The 25,278-nt window shown below is 40.6% G+C and overlaps 1 protein-coding gene across 2 annotated transcripts; it reads left to right on the top strand.

Moving 5' to 3' along the window:
- The first annotated feature begins 1,416 nt into the window (after nucleotides 1–1,416).
- Nucleotides 1,417–23,800, top strand: foxk2b (forkhead box K2b). 2 transcript variants are annotated; one of them, XM_080043167.1, is made up of 9 exons: nucleotides 1,417–1,928; nucleotides 12,095–12,289; nucleotides 14,765–14,918; nucleotides 16,033–16,179; nucleotides 17,319–17,512; nucleotides 17,993–18,204; nucleotides 19,071–19,376; nucleotides 19,786–19,995; nucleotides 21,247–23,800. In XM_080043167.1, exons 1-9 carry the CDS (start codon nucleotides 1,630–1,632, stop codon nucleotides 21,483–21,485), a joined length of 1,956 nt encoding a protein of 651 aa, XP_079899293.1. In that variant the 5' UTR covers nucleotides 1,417–1,629; the 3' UTR covers nucleotides 21,486–23,800. The 2 variants fall into 2 exon arrangements, with proteins under 2 accessions (XP_079899293.1, XP_079899292.1); XM_080043166.1 differs by having other exon boundaries at nucleotides 17,993–18,231.
- The last annotated feature ends 1,478 nt before the right edge of the window (nucleotides 23,801–25,278 follow it).

The raw sequence follows: 25,278 nt of genomic DNA, 5'->3' as shown, positions 1-25,278 counted from the left end.
ACACTGTTTACAAACAAGTGGCCTACAGATGGCGGGGTCACTCACCCTGCAGATAACGCGATTTGCATGCAGGAAAGTACAGCAGGGATTATTTAACCCTTTCGAACTCACGCGGAGTGATATCAAATCTGTCTGTCAGTGCAACACCATTTATTTGCATTGATTACACACTGTAGCAATGATCATTTAACATGTAAAACGACATATTAACCTCATCACTTCTTTATAGAGTATTGAGGTGCTGCAAAGGGGGCGACTTGCAAACCCCGACCATGGATTCTGTAGTGGAAGGGCACGACCAGCATGCACCGTGCTACTATGACGTGGTGGATGGGAGCTGGATGGATCTATCCTGCACTAATACATAACATCCCCCAACACTCACACACACACGTGCTTATTTCCTGCATTTTTACGCCCGATTACTCTCAGAAATCGATGCATAATCTTAAATAATCGGTCATTTTTAACACTGGTGTGATAATTGTGGGTGATTACGCGTGTACATTGGTTGATTCTATCCATTTTCTGTTATGTGTACGTTTGAGAAAAAAATAAATAAAAAATGCCACATTCCGTTTCTTAGCTCTCGCCCAGCAGCATATGCGCCGAGTGCTGCTACTCACCAACCGACCTTGGGATCTGCGTCCTCGGATTAATCCTCGCGTGTGATTGGCTGACGTCTCCAGTTTGCACCAGCTTGCTTCCTTCTCATTGGTTGAGCGCCCGGTCTGTCGAGTTCGGTTGGATCAGTCACAGGGTTGCCATGTCTGATTTTTACAAGCGATTTTGGGCTTGATTTTTGTTGTACAGTCGTTTACAAATATAGGCTATTGGCTGTGATAAATAATAATAATAATAATAATAACAATACAAACAATGAAGGCAAATAATGCATTTCATTCGTTCAATTAATATGAAATATGAATTAAAAATATATTTAAAGAAAATGTGATGCACTGATGAGTGATTTAATAAGTAAGAATGTAGGCCTAATGTAGACCTCGTATATGTATTTATATCCCAGATTATTTATTCAACACTTGAAAAAGACAATCTTATACACATCACATAACCTACAATAAATATAATGTTGTCTATCTATACAATTACTATAAGGGATTTTTAGTGCTTCTGTTGGTCATGTTTTTATGTTAGTAATGAAGTGAATGCAATACAAATCCCTTATTATAATTGTAGAAATTGACAATATATTTGTTTATTGTATGCTACATGATGTATATGATATAATATAGGCGATTTGCAATTGTTGACATTGTCAGGAATAGCTACAGTATATATGAGGTTTATTCTTTTGGCCTTATTTTTATGTTTATAGTCCTTGTTACTTGATTCTGTATCGAGATCTGGCAACACTGATCCTTCCGCCACCCTTTCTCTCGGCGGTGGGTCGGACGGAGGAGCCGCTGTCCCCTTAGCCTCGCATGTTCCCCTCTAAAATCCTTGTTTTGAATTTGAAGCCCCCCTCTTTGTAGCTTTTACACGGGCCAAATCTGTAGGCCTACATCTGGGTCTTATTATTTGTATCATTATTTCTACGATAGTGCTATATTTTCTTTCATTTTTGGGAGATTTAACCCCCCCCCGTCTACCATCCACACTCTAAACATGGCTATGGTTGTAAGCAGCGGATCGTCTGGGCCGGTTGCCCGACTTGAGGGCCGCGAATTCGAATACATGATGAAGAAACGCTCGGTGACTGTGGGTCGGAACTCTTCCCAGGGCTCCGTGGACGTGAGCATGGGGCACTCGAGCTTCATTTCTCGGCGACATTTGGAGATATTCACCGCTAGCGACGACGGTCACGCCAACGGGGACTTCTACCTGCGATGCCTGGGCAAAAACGGGGTGTTTGTAGACGGCGTTTTCCTGCGACGGGGCGCCCCTCCATTACAACTACCACGCATGTAAGTTTCATATGTTATCTCTGTGTGTGTGTGGTGGTGGTGTGTGTGTATGTAGGCCAATGCTAGCCACACACTAAACAACATTGGGTTTTATGCTCGCGAGGACCACGTGTTTTAGCATGTTAGCAACAACTCCCGTATATCCTGTCGCCAATGCCCTGGGTCTTTGTTGACATATTTTTATTGTTAGCTACAGTGTTGGCTAGCTTCTGTTATCTACGTTGGGTGAATACGGTGTTTACATTGGGCCCTGTTGTCATGTAAACATGCTAGCTGCGGCAGTAGTGTGTGTGTGTTTGTGAATGGGAGCTTCCTTCTCTCTCTCACTCTCGACCTCTGAACGTAAACAAACCGGCCCGTCCCCGCCCTGCCTGGGTGTTACGCTAACTATCGCCCTGCTGCCTGCACTCAAATCACACGCACCTCAATAACACACAACTATGCGGGACATTGCGACAACATACCGACGTTATTGCTGAAGATTTACGAGTCAAATGCTTTCACTCACTCGTATTTTCAGAATCCCATTTTGTTGTTATTGCTCAACGAAATTTAGCAGCATTCCTCAAGTTGCTCAATACACATTCCATTCGTGTATGCAGAGATTCAACATTGACCTACATATAAATAATAGCAATTCTTATATAGTAGAATATGGAGTGCATTTTCAATATAAACAATACAGTAAATATTTTAGCAGCATAGTACATGTGTGTATATATAGGCTTACTGTACATGCAATGCAAATGTACATGAGATGCATTGAAGTGGATGTAAACATTTGTGAATTTTTGAGGTCGCCATAGTTGCAATTGCATACATTTAATATTGACCCATTGAGCTGAAATAATAGGTGACGCATGACTACATCCTTTGAATAGCTACTCAAAACCCATCTGTCCACCATTGCATTTCCCTGACTAGTACATTATTCACATATTATATAACATATTTTTCTTTATTAGCATGACTAGTATGTGTGTGTTTTTGAATTGTATTGATTTTGATGGTGTTTTTTGTACTGTACGGTGACCTTGAGCGTTCAAAAAAAGCGCCAGCAAATACAATTTATTTATATAGAGGTTAATAATTATCCATGCATGCTTTCACACTTGGTAATGAACCAATGTGTGCAATCAATACATTATTTATTCGCCTGCTGTGACGGATGGCAGTTCAATTATTTTCCCCTACAACAATGCAACACCGACAGAAAAAACAATGTATAATATTTATATTGATGCATGGTCTAATAATGCAGATCGGGGCACTAGTAGCTTTTTTTGTCCCCACGGTGTGAATTTTCTACATTTCATAACGATCTAAGCTGAAATAACAGAGAATGCATTCACTCTATATTAAAGGAATACTTCACCCATACGGAACCGGCGTTCTATCATTATAAAATCGCTATTATAATATAATGAATGAGGTTTTTCTTCCCTCAGTCTTTCCTCAGTCTTCCCTTGGCCCAGCTGTCCTGTTAATCCTAGCCCTACATTTTACAATAATGTAGGGTTAGGCAGTGAAACCATAAAAAGCTCTTTCTGCCTTTTCTCAGGCTAGGATGAACCGATTTCTATTTGTTTTTGCACATTTATACTACATAGGATCTCAGAGTTCAATACACGTTTATATTTCCACCGGTGAAGTAGGACTTTAACTATAACGCATGACCATAACGATTCTTTCACACTAAGAAATGAAGCACGTGTTTTTTGTATCAGTGCATACTTAATTTACATTTTCCTGCATTTAAAGACCTTCATTTTAGTAAAACTATCTGGAGTCATCTAGTTTGAAAACACACACACACGCACACACACACACACACACGCACACACACACACACGCACACACACGCACACACACACACACACACACACACACACACACACACACACACACACACACACACACACACACACACACACACACACACACACACACAGAAATAGTGACTCACAAATCTAGATTGTTTATCTGTCATATGCAAAACAATGACTCAATCTCAGGCTCATTTCTCCAAAGCAACACAAAGGGGAAAAATGTATGAGGAACAACACACACACACACACACACACACACACACACACACACACACACACACACACACACACACACACACGTGAAGAGAGACATTTAAATAAACACAATAGTGTTGCAGACCCATGTTGACATATTTAGAGATTGCTCAAGGAGAGTTCTCGTAAATTCCTTCCTTTACTACAGACTTTAGATCATTTATCATTTATGAACCTGCCAAAGCAAATTATTTTGTTTTTAAAACAGTTTTTTTTGCTTTAACAATCCTAAACATGTCTCATAGTTTCCTATTTGTCTGAAGTAGACGCAGAACTATTCATAACACCGGTTCATAACAACAACTCTAGAGCCAGCACAGTCAAAGTCCTGTGTGTGTGTGTGTGTGTGTGTGTGTGTGTGTGTGTGTGTGTGTGTGTGTGTGTGTGTGTGTGTGTGTGTGTGTGTGTGTGTGTGTGTGTGTGTGTGTGTGTGTGTGTGTGTGTGTGTGTGTGCGCGTCTCCAATCATCTCCTGACATTAACCATTAATCCAGAAATTAAAGGTGGATACAGAAATTCTACAGAACGCATGTTGTCAAAATCAGTGCAATCGATGATTCTGAAAAACTCAATTTGAAAACAAGTGTTCTCCAGAATCGCTGACTCCCCCTTTCACCCTAACTGGTTGATAATTAGATGAAGGAGTGTTAGTGTTTGTCTGCTAGGTTTCACTTCACTCTTTGCAAAAACACACACATGCGCGCACACACACACACACACACACACACACACACACACACACACACACACACACACAAGTTGTAGCCTGTTGTATCAAGCCACCCACTTCCATAAAAAACATGTATCACAGAGTAATCTTGAACCCTCTAATCTGTCCTTAACCTTATCGATGGGGTGTAAAAACTTGGCGTGTGTATTCCGGTAAATATTTCCTGCTTGGCTTGGAGGGAAGCCATGTTTTTGAATGACTGATACAGACAAAAATAAGGGGCAAAGTACGAGTCAGTTTCAGAAGGTGTGTGTGCGTGTGCGTGTGTGTGTGTGTGTGTGTGTGTGTGTGTGTGTGTGTGTGTGTGTGTGTGTGTGTGTGTGTGTGTGTGTGTGTGTGTGTGTGTGTGTGTGTGTGTGTGTGTGTGTGTGTGTGTGTGTGTGTGTGTGTGTGTGTGGGTGTGTGTGTGTGGACGATAATTTAATCAACTGAAATCTAAATGCAAACAGTTTTTAATGAGCAATTAATTGTCTTGAGTTATTAATCAAGCTAAATCATAATGAGAATTTTGGTGTATTGACAAGTTAAGTTCACACATACAATGAGCATGTCTTGGTCTATTGGTGCATATAGTAATAGAGAAAATAAGTGAAAAAAAACAGTCAGGAATTTGAAAAAAAATAGAAATTTTAAATTAAAAACATAAAATAAGGAAATATATCCAAGTATGTGTTCTTTAAATAAGAAATTTTTCTCTATTATTTCCCGTACTTGTTATGTTTTGAATGTAAAGTCTGTAGCTTTTGGACAGTTGGTTGAAGAACAAGTCATTCAAGGTATCGGTGTCAGAGGTCAAATGTAACCGACAGTCTTTCTGAAACATTTAAAAACAGTAAAACCTGTAAAGTAACTGACAATGAAAATAACAGTTTGCAGTGAAACTACAAAACCAGAAGTGGATGAATACACCTCTGGCCAAATAAAACCAAAACAAACCAAGCCTGTTTACGTTTGAGCTTCAGTTGATTCACCGAGCCAACCTGCCTCTCTGCCAATCACACACACACACACACACACACACACACACACACACACACACACACACACACACACACACACACCCACTCTTAGCTCTCTGCTATTGTGCAATCTCTCAATGTGAAACCACTTACAAAGAAATGTTTTGTTTGGTCTGCTCTGCTAACGTTTTCCTGTGTTACCTAAGGTGATGGTTGAGTCACTTTGTGCCCTCATCTAGGGTTAGGTTAACCATACAAACACTAGTGCATTTTCTTATGTAGCCATCACCTCAATGAGAAGGAGGTTTCAGGCTCCTTGTAGGCAAGGCAAGGCGAGGCAAGTGTATTTCTATAGCACAATTCAGACACAAGGCCATTCAAAGTGCTTTACAGTGGGCAAGAAATAGATCAAGATTTAGAATAAGCATTAGAAAAGTGAATGTAAAATATGATAAAACATGTAAAAGCCAATGAATACAAATACAACATTTACAGGTTAAAAGGGAAACAGCAGCAGACCTCAGATTTTCTGGGAGTTTGTTCCAGATATTTGGAGCATAATAACTAAAAGCTGCTTCTCCTTGTTTAGTCCTAACTCTAGGGACTGTACGTAGACCTGTATTTCCAGCCACTCTACACCTCTGTTTCTCTTTACCAGCTTGTTGTGTATTTGGTGTATTTGCATTGTATATTGTGTATGTGTTGTTGTTTTTGTTTCTCAACATCATTGCATCATTGCAAATGAGGGTCATACTCAATATCTCGAGTATAAATAAAGGTTAAATAATTGCACTATTTTTTTGGGGGGTTTGCCCTATTACGTTAGACGTCGTTCAACTGTTATCAAGCATCTCATGGTTAGAGAATGGCAGACTTTGGCTACGATTGGTTACGATTCAGTCTGACTAAAATGTTAACATGAATTTTAAAAGTCTGGTTTCAGCCTAACTACCACAATAACTACATTTTCTTTAACTTCATTTAAACATACTGACTGAAAAAGAGTCAAGACCCTCCAGTGTCCTTAATGGGGACAGGGGGGGACAAGTATTATTATTATTTTTTTAAAGATAATGTTTTGGGCATTTTCGAGCTTTATTAGATATGGTAAATGGTAAATGGACTTGTATAGCGCTATATCTCCGTTTATCACAGACCCAAAGCGCTTTACATTGTTTTTGTACACATTCACCCAGTCACACACACATTCATACACCGATAGCAGCAGCTACCACACAGGGTAGGCTTAGCACTAGGGTGCTAAGCTAACTAAGCTAACTATCGGGAGCAATTCGGGGTTCAGTGTCTTGCCCAGGGACACTTCGACATGTGGCGGGGAGACGGGGGATCAAACCTCCGACCCTGCACACCAGAGGCAAACTCCCTACCCACTTCGCCACTGCCGCCCCAGATAGTACAGAGTTGAAATGGGGAGAGAGAGAGGGAGGGGGGATGACCTGCAGTAAAGGTCCACGGGTCGGATTTGAACCCGTGACCACTGCAACGAAGGCCTATCCACTACGCCACCGGAGCGCCCCCTTAACAAGTATTATTTAAGGCTCAGCTTTCATACTTGTTTCTCTTATACTTAAACTTTTTCTTTATATGACACTGCACTGTTGAAAGAGCCCACGACTTAAGCATATAATTGCCAGCGACTGCTTTGTAATTGTTGCGCATATGACAATAAAACAATCTTGAATCTTGTAAAGGGGTGAGGGGTAAAGCTTGGTATTGACAGCATGAGAGAACACGCATAGCCACGGCCCAGGGGACAACTCGCTTGTATTCCAGGGATTCCTCTTTGGTGATGTAAACAGGACTGAACCCATTTTTCATGCCTCCCCCCCCTCCACTTCCCCTCTCTCTCCTTCCCTACCCTCCCTCTCCCCTCTCTCTTTCTCTCTCTCTCTACCTCTCTACCTCTCTCTACCTCTCTCTCTCCCTCTCCTCTCTCCCACACCCACACATTCTCCAAGTTGGTGCTCTCCCTTTCTAGCTGTTGGTCTTTTGTTTACAGTCTTTGCAGTGTGTGTGTGAGTGAGTGGGGGTGCAACACCAAGTGAAAGTTTTTCAGTTAGCCCAAGCTTTTGTTTGTTTGCCGTATTCACTGTTTTTCCAGCGTAGCAACTTGTGTGTGTGTGTGTGTGTGTGTGTGTTCTAACAGTAGAAAAAATAGGCTTTGATAAACAGGTTTTAATGAATGCATTCTTTAAAGGGGGATACTCAACAGTATGGACATAGCTTACCATTCGTTTACCGACCTCACAAAGACAATAACAAATGTCTGGTTTTGGATTCAAAAGCATTGCGTTGCATATACTGTAGTGTTGAAAAGTCAGTTAAGCAATAGGTTTGTGTTAGGCCGAAGTATGGAACCAGTTTGTTACCGTAGATTTGAGTGTCTGTGACTAGTGTTAAAAGTTGGCATTGAGTCCTTAGTCAGTTCCTAAGGCGTGGTTACTTACCGTTTGTTCAGACATTTCCTAATTCTTTCTGAATGGACCAAATCTGACTAATCAACTGTGTAGATACATGGGCAATTACGACAATAACATACAGGGCTAAATGCTAACTTATCCCAGTGTATACATTTAGTAGCACATACAAAACTTAAGGAGGGCAACGGCAATGTATGAAATTGTGTGTTTTCTTTCAAGTTTTTTGAATATCAATAGTACACTAGGTTTTTTATTATTTTACCTTTTTTAAATTCAAATCCGAGCAAGACAACAGAAGGTCAACAGCTAAATGTAATGTGTAAGGCCAGTGGTGGAACACAAAGGCAACACCAATAACCAATAACCTATCAGCACTGTAAACAGGATCATAAGCAGTTTTATAATGAGTGGACGGACAAAAAGACCAGTCAAAATAGTGATGCTCTAGCCTGGTCCTACCAGACCATCGTACTTATTTTAAATTGTACAGAAGGTCTGGAATCACTCTATTGACAAACGTTAACCCACTTGGAGGCAGGTGTCTAGTGATGCTGTAGCCTAGTCTACGAAACAAACTATTATACTATTTCAGAGTGGGTCGAATGTTACTCCACATGAAAAGTATCCACGAAGGCACAGTGAGGTAATCAACACCATAACGCATTACGTCACTCAAGGACATGGTGTAAAAGAATAGATTAAGACTTTATGCAGTCCTCTTAAATATCCCCTGATCAAAGATGCTCTCATATTTGACAGCAGAGCTCGTTTGTGTTGTGAATAATATGGGGCCGAACATAAAGAACCAGGATTGTTCTTGATAATTCCTTATGTGATGATATATTTAGAATCCTTGTCCCCACTCTGTCAGTCACACAAAGAGACTTGTCAGAATTTGATAAAAGCTGTGATGTTATTTTAAGGATTTCATCACATCTTGCTCAGCCTGATACCAATAATAGACTTACATCCACTAGACGCTGTGAATGTTGAAGATTTCTCGGTGACGTCACATCTACAATACACCAACAATACACATGCTTTCATTTTACCTAAAAATAATTTAATACATTCAAAAAATCAACCCTAAGACTTCTTTCAGTTTATTTTGGCAACGTCTTTGCATTTAAGTCAGTGTTTCCCCCAGCGCTTTATAGCTAAGGCGGCCGCCTTAGCAACGCCAGCCTCCCGCCTTGACTACCAACCGACCCCCCCCCAAAAAAAAAAAAAAAAAAAAATAATTTTTTTTTTTTTTCGTGCTGCACAATTAATGTACTAGCAAGCGCGATGTGTGTGTTGTGCATGGTCATAACTGCGCGAAAGGCCGCGATTTGCGGTAAAAAGCATGTGTCCCCAAGCGTTTCTCTATCAGCTGCTCTGTGTCTGCGGCTTTGCGCGCGCGACCGCGTGCGACTACGGCATGCACGCGGGAGAGTTAAACGAGCAGAAGCAAACCGAGATTTAACTGGTGGCGATAATAAACGCAGTGCAGTTCTATGGGGATATTTAGCTGAACAGAAAGAAGTGCTCTGCAAAGCTAGAATAGTTTAAGACTCCACATCACTGTGGCAACACAACCTTTCTATCAGCTAGGACAGCGCAGAGAAAAGTTTGATGAATGCATGAGAGTCAGAGCCGGCCCGAGGCATAAGCGAACTAAGCGGTCGCTTAGGGCCCCCGACCGCCAGGGGGGCCCCCTCAAAAAAAAAAAAAAAACATTTTTATTTTTATTTTTATTTTTTTTTGTTTCTGTGTTTGATATTAACATCATATTATGCAAATGTGAGTTAACATACAAAAAAAAAGAATAACATTTTTTGGTCCAGATAATTAATAGCCTAAAAATGTAATCAGTTCATCTGGGAGGAAATCCGAATCGGATCATGTCACGTTCACATCCATGCACAGTGTGTATTGAGTTTATTTAAAAACAATTGGAAATGGGGCTGCCCTCAGTTGCCCATGCACTGTGTATAGTCTATAGCCTATTTCAGCCTCGTCTGTGGAAAAAAAGATACAGTAGCTGGACAACAGAGTTCTTCTGCTTCGTTCCTCTCACTGAATTTAAATGCATTCATTATATTACAGAGCAATATGTCCCGTAAAAGAAAAAGAGCTTCAAGCCCAACCCAGAGGACCCTCCATAATATTTGATTTTATATTAATATTTGTATGGAAAATCCATGTGTCCTTCAATAGCTTCTAATTCATCTGACCAGTGTATCCAAATTATTTGTTCACACAAAATTTCTTAATTTTTCTCTCAAAGTGCACCAGATTCATGCATATCACTTTAAAAAGGTTAGAAAAAATCTCCCGGGGGGGCATACCCCCGGACCCCCTAGGAAGGTCGGAATCTCGGCTGTCTAACATTTTCACACAGCTGCACAGTGGAGGCACTAGCGGAAAACACTGGGTGTGTGAATAATATTTAGCAAAGATCTATAGTTTCAGCAGCGCTAACATTGGACTTGAAGGCTTGGGCCGGCTCTGAATGTATGGTCCATTATTTGTATTTAGTGTGTCTGTATAGTATTGCACCAAAACAGTAGAAGTTTTCTTTAATTGTGCTTTGTACTGTCTGCACGTTTACACATAATTTGTACCTGCACATAGCAAACAAAATTGCACAACTGTAAGGTCAGTGTCTGTTTTATTTCTTTACGGCGCATTGGCATCTTTGAGCAAAATACCCCTAAAATTTTCGCCGCGGCGCGTTGCGCCGCGCCTCCCCTGACACGGGGCAGTGACCACCTTGACTAAGACATTTTCTGGGGGAAACACTGTAAGTCAAATGCTTTGTTTGGCGTAGTTAGTTAAAATTACACTGGTAATTCAGTTTGTATGGTCCAGCTGTAGAATCCAATACTAAAAGTCAATGATGCGTATCGGGCTGGGCACTTTTAGTATTTCTATCTACTACATCAATAAGTCATCGCACCCTTTATGAGTACCCACAGAAACGATGTGCACTCTGTCATCTGCAGTATAATATTTTTTTTTAATTCTTAACATATTGCTGAGGCTACTGTATTTTCCGCACCTCTTTATATTTACTCTGTCCGCCACTGAAGTCCCCCTCCTCTAACATACTCACCCCAGTCTGAGCTATGGTACTCTGCAGTGTGCTAACAAAGAACCATCCACTAAACCCTTTGCTACAGAGGGGTTTTTACAGTCGTTGTTTGGGAGAAAGAATGGAGCTCCATCAAGTCATGTAATCAGTATTCAAATGTAATTAACTTCCTCGTTTTGTCTGTTAGCTAATTAAATCACAAACACTTTCTGTCCCAGCTGAGGTTGATGTGGTGTTATCATGCACTCGCTGATTGGATTTGCCATTTTTTAAATTGTGTTTTCATTGATGGGGTGTGTGTGGGTGGGGGGGTCTCTGTAAGCCCTGAGAGCTTTTTTTTTAGAGGTAACCTATTATTCAAAATGCCCGTTTTCCCGTTTTTTTTAACATGAATATGGGTCTACGGTGTGTTTAGAGACCTCTTTTTTTTCTCCACTTCCACCTTTCTGAAAACCCCAGTCAGATGTCTCTCCCTTTATGACGTCATAAGGGGAGAAGCCACGGCCGGTCATTACGAACTTTACTTAGCATAAACCGCCACCTGTGATCAGCCACACCCCCAGATACCCCTGAATCTAACTTGCCAATCAGAGCAGACTGGGCTCTTTGGAAGGTTGGGCTTAAAGAGACAGGTTCCAAAAACAGAGTGTTTCAGACAGAGGCTGAAGAGAGGAGATTCAGTCATGACACTGAGAAATATAATTTTTTTTATACAAAACATTTTTTCATTTTCATTTCATTTAACTTGTATTTATACTCGAGAGATTTACAATGATGTTGAATCGGTGTCTAGACAAAACACAATTTACAATTTTGAACCAATTAAATGTGCATAACACGTGACCTTTAAACCCCTTTTCTATGTGTATTTCTGCAGGTGTACGTTCCGGTTCCCGAGCACCAACATAAAGATCACGTTCACGGCTCTGTCCAGCGGCAGGAAACAGAAGCGCGAGTCCCCAGAGTCTCCGGTGAAACCCGTTCAGCCTCACATGGCCCCGCTCACCATCAACATTCCAGACAACATCGCGCACCTCATGAGCCCGCTGCCCTCGCCCACCGGCACCATCAGGTACGGGACCCCTACACAGTGACATAACATTAACACGTCATTTAGCGGACGCTTTTATCCAAAGCGACTTACAACTGGAGCACACATTCATACACCGATAGCAGCAGCAGCTACCACGCAGGGTGCACGCTAAATATCTGGAGCAATTTAGGGTCCAGTGTCTCTTTGCCCAGGGACACTTGGACATGTGGCGTGGAGACGGGGGGTCGAACCACCAACCCTGCAGTTGTGGGTCCACCACCCTACCCACTGAGCTACATCCCTCCCAACTACAACTTATTATCTGTTCACAGGCATGAAACAGGCATTAGCATAGGTAGGTAGGATCTAGAAAAACATTCTCCTCCACAAATGCTGCTTGGTCATTTAGTAGAGCTATGATTACACCAAAGATTGATTGGCGTTTATTTATTCATTTTAATAAAGTGGCACACTGTCTGGGTAAATCAATTCTGCTCGACAGTGCTGGGAAAGTGCTCAGCAGAACAGCAAAGCCAAAAAGGGGAAATTTTGAATGGACATTTGTTTATTTTAATAAAAATAATAATAATTAAGAATTCAGCTGTGTAAAAAATATATATATATATTGTTGTAAAGTGTGGCCAAAAATTCAAGTTAAAACTTTTCTAAAACACTATTGTTCTGAAATGAAATATAACTTACTGGGGAAATAGTTCATGCAGGCTCTTAACAAGTTCAGGTCTTTCTCTGAAGCCAAGTTCTGTAAACCATAACAGATCAGCTGAGGGCGGTAAAGATAAGTCACTGCCCCTCCTCCCGCCTGCCCCACAGCGACCTTGAGGTGTCACCTGACCTTGACGTGTGTGTGTGTGTGTGTGTGTGTGTGTGTGTGTGTGTGTGTGTGTGTGTGTGTGTGTGTGTGTGTGTGTGTGTGTGTGTGTGTGTGTGTGTGTGTGTGTGTGTGTGTGTGTGTGTGTGTGTGTGTGTGTGTGTGTGTGTGTGTGTGTGTGTGTGTGTGTGTGTGTGTGTGTGTGTGTGTGATCAGCTTAGGCTTAGTTCACTTAGTTCATAGGCGTTAGAGCTCAGAGAGTAAAGGCAGCTTCACCTCAGACTTAGATCCCTTCAGCTCCTGATCTCTAGCAGATGGCTGTGAACCAAACTGTTCAGTTCCTACAGTCATTTCAAGGTTATTGTGAGATGAAGTGTGTTTACTGTTGGTAGGGAGGGACACACACACACACACACACACACGGACAGACAGACACATCCACACACATACTCACTCACTCACTCACTCACTCACTCACTCACTCACTCACTCACAAATTACTCTCAATAGCTTGAATACATGTATCCATTCAAAATTGTCCAAAACAGGACACACACACACACACACACACACACACACACACACACAATCAGAGTAGTGACCGTAACTGTGCATGCATTTTTGATGTCGTCAGGGGCATATGTCACTCATCCAGGTTAGCTTAGCTCAAACACTGGTAGCTAAGGGTAGCATTAGCGTGCCCCCGCTTAAGGCAAGCAGATAAACTTAACTAATCACCTAACTGTGTCCCTTTTGTGAATCGATTATTTACCACGTTATTTTGCGCTTGTTATTTTTTGCACATACGGACAGGTAGCGGATCATGAGGACATATTAACTGTTTTTGACAAAGTGATTTTGACAGCAGTTGTTCTACAGAATCACTGACTACACCTTTAGATATGGAAAATCATCCTTTACATTAAGAATTTTTATCCCCCTGTTTATTCACTGTATTGAATGGATAATTAGACCCCATTAAAGATGTGAATGCGTTGTTGCTTTAGCTGTGTGGCTGCAGTGGCCATTTGCATTGACGTCAGCCCAAAGCGTGTCACTGCAGCACAGACTGCAGATGAGACACTCTGCCCTTCTGGGACTTATATTGCTATAGTTATGTTTTAGGTTGAAGCAGTTCATCCAGACCTATTGTTAGGGGTTCGGTTCTTGATTCAGTGCATTCAAGATATTTTTTATTTTAAAAAAATCTCCAAAAAACAACATAACGCAACAATATACCTGAAGTTATCTTGGACAACGAGCATTTCCTTTTAGAACAAGATGAAAAGAAATATTGAAATTGCATTTAAGAGACGATACTTTTTAAAAAAAAATAAAAACATTGTCTATTACATTCTATGAAGTATCTTATTTTGTATTTCCTTCAATGTGCTACCTAGAAAAAAATAAAGTTTGAGACTAATATTTCTGTGTGTGTCCCTCCCTGTAGTGCTGCTAACTCGTGCCCATTGTACTAAATGTTTTGGATTGTATGTCTTTTATGGCTGCAGCATGGAGTTAGCCCAAGCCAACTTTTCCACCCTATGGAACAATAAAATTAATCTCATTTTATCTAATCTTATATTACATTTCCCTGCATTTGTTACTAAATAATATATAAAGCATGTGTGAGTAATATATTTCTATGTGTGTGTGTGTGTGTGTGTGTGTGTCCCTCCCTGTAGTGCTGCTAACTCGTGCCCGTCCAGCCCGCGTGGTGCCGGCTCCTCTTCGTACAGAATGGGCGGTCGCATGGTGACGTCTGCGGAGCTGCAGCTCATCAATGACAACTCCCAGCCCGACAACGACAAGGACAACTCAGGAGGGGACAGTCCCAAGGTGTGTGTGTGACTGTGTGTGTGCGACTGTGTGTGTGTGTGTGTGTGTGTGTGTGCAGAATATTTTACACTTGGTTGTCTTCTGATGTGATTTGAAATTATTGTTCCAAACCTCTTCTTTTAAATGCTCCGATGTGTTTTTTACCAGTATTTGTCTGTCTGTCTGTTTGCCTGTCCGTCTGTCTGTCTGTCTGTCTGTCTGTCTGTCTGTCTGTCTGTCTGTCTGTCTGTGTGTGTGTGTGTGTGATAGTGTGTGTGTGTGTGTGTGTGTGTGTGTGTGTGTGTGTGAAACTGTGTGTGAGGTTTTAGTATGGGAGGCTGGCCAATGTAAATTCAACAAACTAGTGTTATGTTGACAGTAGTGCCACCCACTCAGCCTGGCTTTAAATGTGTCCTTTTAAATATTACTAACTTATCACAACATGTCTTATTCTCTCACACACTCCTGTGGCAACTCATGCACTTTAATGCTGCTCAATAATGTGACACGAACAAACTGTACTCAGCACACTTGTTGCGGTCTCTAGTTAAGCCGCACTTTGGTGATTCTAGAGATACAGCAATTAGTCGATATAAAGAAAATTACATAATTCAATAAGAAATGTCCATAGTTTGGCGGCAGTGGCGAAGTCGGTAGGGAGATCGCCTCTGGAGTGCAGGGTCAGAGGTTCGAACCCCCGTCTCCCCGCCACATGTCGAAGTGTCCCTGAGCAAGACACTGAACCCCGAATTGCTCCCGATGGTTCAGAGAGCGCCTTGCATGGCAGCTACTGCCATCGGTGTATGAGTGTGTGTATGAATGGGTGAATGTGGTAAGATATGTAAAGCGCTTTGGGGCTGAGAAAATCGGCTAGAAGGCGCTATATAAGTCAAGTCCATTTACCATTTACCATTTGCTGGTTGCGTGTTTTGGGAATTTTGTTAGTAGGTTATATCTTACTGAAGAATACTGAAAAATGGGACAGGTAATTTTTGGGAGAACAATGGAGAAAATAACAAAGAAAGTAATTGTTACATGAAGACCAATGGGGGTTTATATTGTCTACAAATACAATTACGCTCATTTTTTCCATGGTGAATATAAATTGATTCATGAATGTGCCTCTTCTCTTCAGGACGATTCCAAGCCTCCATACTCCTATGCACAGCTGATTGTCCAGGCCATCACCCTGGCAACAGACAAACAGCTGACACTCAACGGAATCTACAATCACATCACAAAGAACTATCCGTACTACAGGACCGCAGACAAGGGCTGGCAGGTGAGGCATACAGCTCCGGAAAAAATGAAAAGACCACTCCAAATGTTCAGTGTCTCTCGTTTTACTATGTATAGGCATATGATTGAGTAGAATGAACATTTTGGTTTTATAATATAAACTACTGACAACATTTCTACCAAATTCCACAAAAAAAAAATTCTCATTTAGAGCATTTTCAATAAGTTATGTAGAGATGAAGATTTAAGAAAAATCCAGACTGGTTTCTTTATTTTTTCACGTTTGTAGGTTACCATGGCCGTCTGTTCAAAATCCACACGGCATAGTTTACAGCAGGGTTCATGCACATCCTTATAAAGTCTTGAAAGATATTGAATAACTTTGTTTAATAAAAGGCTACATTTGTTTTTTTAATGTCTTATAACAATTGTTCAGAAGTCTTAAAAATGCTATAATAAACATCTCAATGAAAACTCAATAATTCGTAGAACATATTTTTTTAAATAATTTACAAATGCAGAAAAGCAGTAATAGCACGATCTGTTATTGTCAGGTTTGAACGTTTAAGTGACACATTAAAACAATGTTGGGGATTTTATTAATAGTTGTGCATTTTGAATGACCCAAAATAAAATAATGACATACCATCTCAAATATTTTCTTACTTTTTCACTGGAACAAAGAAGTCATGTTCTATGCTTAATTGTCCCTTACCCACAGGACTGTATGTTATATTTCTCAAAAAAAAAAAAAAAATCTTTGTAAAATCGGTCTTTAATTTCATTCATAGTGGCTTTAAAATAAATCCTAAGTCTGAAATCTAACTTGTGCAATACATTATAATACATAGTTCTCTCTCTCTCTCTCTCTCTCTCTCTATATCCGTCACAACCTCTCTCTGAACCGTCATATTTTATGCTTCATTGTCTCTAACCCATGTTAAAATTGGTCTTTAATTTTATATTCTTTAAAAAGTCTCTCTCTTTCTCTCTCTCTCTCTCTTTCTCTCTCTCTCTCTCTTTCTCTCTCTCTCTCTTTCTCTCTCTCTCTCTTTCTCTCTCTCTCTCTCTCTCTCTCTCTCTCTCTCTCTCTCTCTCTCTCTCAAATCATTCCAAATGGCTTTAAAAATATTCTTTAAAAAGTCTTAAATCTAATATTTCTCTCTCTCCGTCCCTCCCTAGAACTCTATCCGTCACAACCTGTCCCTGAACCGTTACTTCATCAAAGTGGCGCGGTCGCAGGAGGAGCCGGGGAAAGGTTCCTTCTGGAGGATAGACCCGTCCTCTGAGGGGAAGCTCATAGAACAAGCCTTCAGGAAACGAAGGCCCAGGGGGGTTCCCTGCTTCAGAACCCCACACGGACCACTCTCATCCAGGTAGGAATAAACACACAGTCACTCAGTCAGTCACTCAGTCACACACTCACTCACTCACTCACTCACTCACACAAAAACATATACAATCACTCACACACTCACACTCTCATCAAATACATTTTACCCTTGATTTATAAGCAGTGTATAATCTGTTCAATCCATAACATACCTTACATAAAATGGGATTTTTTTTTTGTTGCAAATATAAAAAAAAAAGTTCATTGCTTTTCTGATTCAAAATATCCCTGTAAAACATGAATTGATAACCATTTCTTATTGGTCATTTTCCATTCTTCCCTCATCACAAAAAAAGCGTGAAATAAAATGATAGACAGAAAAAGTGAAAAATAAACATTTCCACTTGTGAAATGTTAACTAGCACAATATCAGGGAGTGAAGTTATATACCTAGTTGCTATCTATCATTGACCCTTGTCTGTCTGTCTGTCTGTCTGTCTGTCTGTCCATCTATCCCCTTTAGGAGTGCCCCAGTGTCTCCCAACCACTCTGGCAGCGTTCTCTCAGCTCACTCCAGTGGGGTGCAGACCCCTGACAGCTTGTCCCGGGAGGGTTCCCCCGTGCCCCTGGAGCTACTAGAGCCCCCTGCCCCTCCCCCGGCCCCCCAGCTAGCCAGCGTGCCCCCGCCCAAACTGCCCGTCATCCAGGAAGCTCGCTACGCACACAACACAACAGGTACGGGACCAACATGGCTGATTCAGGGTTCGTACAAAATATTTGAAAAAAAAGCTTGATTTTTTTAAATGTTGTGTTGTCAAGTTTTGAAATGTATTGAGCACATTGTGTATATGTATATGTATAATATAATGTGTAGAAAGTGAGCATGTCAGCTGCTCATTTAAAGGACTGCTTTTATTACAATTTTCTTTAGAATTATTCAATTATTTACTGCATTGTGTTATCATACACGTTTAGTTATGACCTGAATATTCTATATGTTGTGTCCAAACAAAAAGATTGCGTTCAGCCAGATTTATGTTTTTCAATACCGTTATATTTGTTTAAAGGCGCTCCGAGGAACTTTCAGCTTTTGTTCATTCTTGCGCCCCCTTTGGACAAAGGCGGTAGTGTTTTACTACGCCAGCTGTTGTTCCTGGGTGAACGTATACCCATGACAAAGGCATTAGGAAAATAGAATTCTTTGCACTGATGGTCTCGTTTGCTGTTACATGTAATTTATGATCATCAGAGGAAAACTGTTTCAGAAATATTTAAAAGTTCCTCGTAGCTCCTTTAATGTTATCATACTGTCAGAATATCATAACGGCACATTGCGTACATGTGTGTAATTCCCACCTCTTCCCCTTTTTCAATGATCATTGTTTACCAGGAAATACAATGTGTACAATGTGCTAGATAATTAATTTAACTGTATAAACCTATGTCTAAATCCCTACTCATACAAAAGCATGTTGTATTTTTTTCAACTTATTTCTTAAAACTGCTTAAAAATCTCTATTCTTTGTTTGCTAGAAAATGATTTAAATTAATTAACCTCTGTCTAAATCCCCCCCTCTTTCCCCCCTGTGTCCCCCCTATAGGTTCGCCTGTGAACAACCAGCCAGTTCTCATAGCAGTGAAGGGCCAGTTAGCGCAGAGCATAAAGCCAGTGACGTACACCCTGGCTAGTCCCGTGAGCAGCTCGGGCACCACGCTGCAGACCTACACCATGGCGTCCCCCATCAGCTCCCAGCCCGCACTGCAGACCTACACCATGGGGTCTCCGGTCAGCTCCCAGCCCGCGCTGCAGACGGTACATGTGCTGCAGCAGATCCCCATCGCACAGGCACAGGCCTCCGTCATCAAGACTGAAGCGCACGAGAACGGGAACGGGAACGAGATCAAAGGTGAGACAGGGAGGATTTTTTTTTTTTTTTTTTTTTTTGGTGTTTTCAACTTTATTGTTTGATGAATTAAGTACAAAGATATCTTACTGATTATTGCATTAGTTTGTATAAAGGGATAAGATGCCAGGCTGTTTAGTAGCCTTACCTTAGAATGAGCCTTTAGTATCTACATAGGAATGGGGCAGGAGATCAAAAGTGAGAGACATGGAATGTATGTTTAAATAAATTGTTTTAAAAAAAGGGCTGAGAAGGTCTAGTGATTATTTTTGAGAAAAAATGTTTTAATACACACAGGCCTAATATTCATGAGGACGTTTTATAGTTTGGCTTTCAATAAACGATAGGAAAAGTTCCTAGAATGTTGTATTCACTTGTTTTCTAACTGAATTCTTTGTGTCTCTCCCCTCAGTGAAAGTGGAGGCTCTGCCCACCATCTCCTCTATAGGCGGCTCCAGTCGGATCATCCAGAGCACGCAGTCGGCCACGCCCCTCCAGACCGTAACCATAGTGACCCACCAGGCGGCCGCTCCCATTGGCCAGCACCACCTGCCCGTCAAGGCCATCACACAGAACGGAACACACACCGCCACCACCGCCCTACAGGGGCCCACAAGCTCAGGTGAGGGGGGGGGGGGAGATTTGTTGTGGTTGTGTTTGTTAGTCACTAGAGATTGCTATTGTTTGTGTTGAAAACAGCATTCTTTTTGGGCGATTCTGACCCACAATCCAGTGCATTGCGTACCGGAAGTATGTAGACAACCGGGGATGCCAACGGATATAAAAGCAAGAGACGAGATCAAGGCGCAATGTTATGATGATGAAATAAATAAGTAAAAGTACGTCTCAAGTGTATGCCTATACTGTACTGAATCCTAACTAGATTATTTTTAATGGTCAGATGCAGTATGTAGTATGTAGTAGAGAGAAAAAGAAGAATGAGATTTGGAACGCAGGGACAATCTCTGAAACTAAATCAATACTGGATCTAGTAGACATCTGGATAATCACATTTTTAATCCAACTAAATCTGACCACAAGAATTGGGACATCCTAAACCTTTTTTTTTTTACTAAATAGTTGATAGTATGGGTATTTAGAACATAGCCTAAATCGTTTCCTGTATTTCTGTCCCCTGCAGCCCCGGTCATGGCGAGCTTGGTATAGTTTATGGGATGTGTAGTTCATTTTAGAGATAAAAACAAAACGAAAAGTTACACACAGTACTTCACTTGTTTGCCTGTTGAACGGGTTAGTAAAAGATGAAATATTCCTACGAAAAATATTAAAAAATTCCCCCTCTCTCCCTACATGGCATTATTGATACTCAAATATATGATGTGATATGTGACCAGAAGTGTCTATAGCACTTCAGGACTGCTGATTTACTGTTGGGCATGGTTATATTAAAGTTGACTACGAGATTAAGCCTATATTTTCCCGCTGTGCACCCCAGACCTTAGTTAAAGGTGCAGTGTGTAATATGACATCATCAAGAAAGTTCTAGAATGCAACGCTCCCTGGGTAACCCCAACCCTTTCGAATAATAACAGAAGCTACAGTGGCCTTCAAGGACAAGAACAATTCTACATTTTAAACAATGCATCTGATGACATTCCAACTATGACACTTTCAAGATGGCGGCACTAGGCCTTGGTCCAAAATATGCAGAAATATGGACATATATATACCCTCTAAAGGAAAAAATAATAATTCAAATTTTCAGCCATTATGCACTAAATTAAATGTACTTGTGGATATTATAATTACTTTCTACAAAATCTGCAAGGAAATAAAACCCAAAATTCTACACATTGCAGGTTTAACCCAATCTCTGATATTAAATCATGTCCTGTATGTCTGTCCCGTGCAGCCCCGGTGATGGCGAGCCCCCTTCAGCTGCTAGCGGACCACGCGTCGGCCTCTGCCTCGCTCCCCACCAAACGACACAACTCAGACCAGCAGGCGCTTAGCAACGACCAGCCTGACAACAAGCGCTTCAAAGCAGAAAGCAACGATGACAACAACACCACGGCAACAGTCACCACGGCATCGTCGGAAGCTAAGGATTCCGCCGCCGCCGCTAGCAACAACAACGGCCATGGCAACTAAGTCAACTGTAACAACCCAACACACAACCACAACCACAACATGCCCCACAATCACAACACCAACCGACTCCATATTCACGGTTAATATCGCTCTCTCGTCCCTGCCATTTTGTGTGTTTTTTTCCGAGGTGCCAAACTTGAGAGGATACTTTTCATTTGACACTTTTCGCTTTATTTTTTTTTTGTTTTCGTTGGAATCAAAAGATTAAAAATGAAATGATGACGTCTACGCCCCTTTGGAAAAAAAAAAGACTGGAATGGAATGGAACGTGGGTTACAGAACAAAGAAAACTACAAAAATGGGGGACACACACAACAAGAAGAACTACAAAAGGTGTTCCCGCCCTGTGAGCCACTGAAAACAAGAGAGTGACTATAAGAAAAAGTACCATGACAACGACCACAGGAAGCCTTAACAACATCAACAACAGCTAACCCTTAATGGAGAGATTTTTTGGGGGTGGCACCATGGATACGCTCTCGGGGGCTGGCAACACCTTTCTGTCACATCTACCTCAGAGCAGATGGGTGAGAGACCCCCGAAAGCATGAAGATACTCACACACCGGACCCCTGAGTGACCCGCACGCGTGACAAGCATTCAATGGTTAATTAAAGGAATAGTCCAATTTATTTTAGCTTGTTGCCTCACGTTTGGGTTCAAGACAAGGCAACATAATTTTTTTCCTTTTAGCTGTGTGTGCATTTTTGAAAAAGGAATGGGTAATGGTGGCTTATTGCTAGTTAGCTTAGCTCAAATACTGGTATTCAATGGGAGCGTTAGCATGTATCCGTAGACTGTCAGAAGATAATAAAGATTTATTTACCACGTTATGTTGCGCTCTATATTTTTTGCACTTAATGTCATTTCAGAATCAAATACATAACAGCATTTTATTTGTATTTGAATCATAATTGGTTTTTGCTTAGTTAAAAGACTAGTTCAACATTTGTGTTCTTTCCTTCCGTTATGAATATGATATTAAAATCACAAAATGTGCAAAAAATAAAGAGCGCAATATAACGTGGTAAATAATCAAGTCCCAACAATCACACATGAGCGTTTAATGATGTTGTAAAGTGTGTTAGCGGACTCAAGCTAACGCTCCCATTCACTACCAGTATTTGAGCTAAGCTAACTAGCGATGCGCGACCATTGCCCTATTTCTTCTTAAAAAATACAGTCACATTTAAAGCAGTGGTTTATGTCACCTTGTTTTGAACACAAATGTGAGGCAACAAGCTAAAAATAAAAATAAATTGAACAATTCCTTTAATTAAAATAAATAATAACATAAGTAAACGGTCACAACGCATTCACTAAGGGATCAAACTCGGAGCCAATATTCCTGGAACTCTTGGCAGCTAGCCTCTCTCACACAATACAGACCTTCCTCTATCGCAGCTGTACGTAGATATGCAGTATTTTGTTCTTCAAAAACAAGTGGAGATAACATTGGATTTTTTTATTTTCTTTTTTATTATTATTATTGTTCATTTTTAATTTAAATGTATTTTCCACTTAACCTAGATAAGTAATAATTTAATGAAAGGAAGCCTGCAAAGATGACGTGGTCGGTCGATGACATTTCGTTAACTAATTTAGAAATCTAATTTTTTTTTTTTTTTTTTTTTTTTTTATATTACGTGGACTTCCTCCTATTCTGTTCGGTGAAACAGTGTAATGATAGTTTTTGTTATTTCGTAATCTTTGTTTACCTTTCCCCATCCCCCGATACCTTTCGTTTTGTTCTGACATATCCATATTAAAAAAAAAAAAAACCCCTCTTTCTTAGTTATTACCTACCTACCGTACATATTTTAATACTTGCACACAGATAACCGATTATAAAGCATATGAATAAAATCTCCATGTGTAGTTCCAGATTGTTGAACCTTTTTTGCATGTATCTATGACGACAACACAGAAAAGAACGCTGTTAAAACTGTAAAAAATTTGAAAAAAAAGAAAAAATGGCACCTGCTTTATGTCCAAAAAATACCCAGACATCCTGCACTTGATTCTAAATGTTTGTATTTTTTCATTTCCCTTATTATCCTATCTGGCTGTGTTGACGTTGTTGTGTTGGCAGACCCCCCCTCCCCTATTAACCCCTCCCCCCCCACACACACACCCCTCCTACTCGTTTTGCTTGATTATTTTCTACTCTGTTCTTCTGGCCCGGCCGGCGAGTCTGTTTTTTTTTTTTTTTTTTTCTGATTGTACACGTTCCAAAACAAATAGTGAAAAAAGAAAAAAAATTGATGTTTGTTCTGCTTCAGTGGAGAAATGCTTTTTTTTAAATAAATTAATTTAAAGCCCTAGAACTGTCTGTGTGTGTGATGGTCTTTTTTTTCTTTCAGGCACAATTCCCATAGTCACCAAATTCACTCACTCACACACACACACACACACACCACACACACACACTCACACACTCTCACACACACACACACACACACTCACACACACACACACACACACATTCCTGGACAAGTTATGAAAAAAGTAGTCAACATTACTTATTGTCAAAAATCTGTGAAAATCCACTTACGATTCGCTACCTGTCTGTACTGTGTGTGTGTTGAAAAATATAGTGTTGATACACAGCCTAGGCTCTGTAAACTGCTATGTTAACAAAAGGGGCCCACTGTAGCTAGCGACGCCGACATGTCCATTTACAGAGCCTAGGCTGTGTAGTAATACCAGATTTCTTTTGTAGCCTATGAGGAGATATTCACTGATTTTGGAAAAATACATTTTGACAACAAGCATTCTCCAGAATCACTGACTGCACCTTTAAATTACTTCAATAAGATAATGTTAATTGGTTAAAATGTCTTTAAAAAATTTAAAAGTTTTGAAAATTCATTGTTAAAATTGTGTAAGTAGAACCCTGGCCAGTGCAGTATGTGAACACTGCTTGTAATTCCACTCTTCTCCACACAGGGGCGGTGTAGGCGTATTTAACAGGCCGTCAGATGGTTGGAAAAGCTGCAGATTAACTTTGTCCTTTAACACAAGATGGCTGAATCCCGATAACACATGAGTGGTCACGAGGGAACATGCTTTATTTTTTTAATTTTCAAGCTTTATTAGATAGTACAGAGTTGAAATGGGGAGAGAGAGGGAGGGGGGATGACCTGCAGTAAAGGTCCACGGGTCGGATTTGAACCTGTGACCACTGCAACGAAGGCCGGAGACAATATGGTACACGCTCTATCCACTACGCCACCGGAGCGCCCGAGGAACCATGGTGTATTTACTCATTATCAAACTAACCATGGCAGCATTAACAGCAAGACAACAGTTCACTGACCAAGAAAATACAGAAGGCAAACTTTTAACAGTCAACAGATGATCAAACAAGCGCAGGAAAGACTGTGTGTGTGTGTGTGTGTGTGTGTGTGTGTGTGTGTGTGTGGAGAACTTATAAATCCATAATCGTATTTCTTGGGATTTCTTCTAAGTATCTTGTAAATATAATAATTTTTAATCATCCCATGGAGCAAAAAGCACCAGCCCAATAACGAATATCGGCCAAATATTTTATATATATATTTTTAAACTCTCCTATCTCTAATTTCAGTCGGAAACAAAGTAATTATTGAGAACATTTCAGGGATCTTGACTCCATAGCTCTGTTTTCATAGTGTTTAATTTTTTTTCAAATATAATTTTTTGGCATTTTCAAGCTTTATTTGACATTACAGAGTTGAAATGGGGAGACAGACAGAGAGAGCGAGGGGGATGACCTGCAGTAAAGGTCTACGGGTCGGATTTGAACCCGCGAC

Source organism: Ammodytes marinus (genome assembly GCF_949987685.1).
Source record: "Ammodytes marinus genome assembly, chromosome: 16".
Classification (NCBI taxonomy): domain Eukaryota; kingdom Metazoa; phylum Chordata; class Actinopteri; order Uranoscopiformes; family Ammodytidae; genus Ammodytes; species Ammodytes marinus.
Note: the sequence above shows the minus strand (reverse complement) of the source record. Positions and strands in the feature narration are given on the sequence as shown.

Excerpts from the sequence above, each read along its gene's own strand:
- foxk2b (XM_080043166.1), top strand. The coding sequence starts at position 1,630 with ATGGCTATGGTTGTAAGCAGCGGATCGTCTGGGCCGGTTGCCCGACTT. Across the intron at positions 1,929-12,094 it reads CCATTACAACTACCACGCAT|GTGTACGTTCCGGTTCCCGA; the intron begins GTAAGTTTCATA and ends GTATTTCTGCAG. Across the intron at positions 12,290-14,764 it reads TCGCCCACCGGCACCATCAG|TGCTGCTAACTCGTGCCCGT; the intron begins GTACGGGACCCC and ends CCCTCCCTGTAG.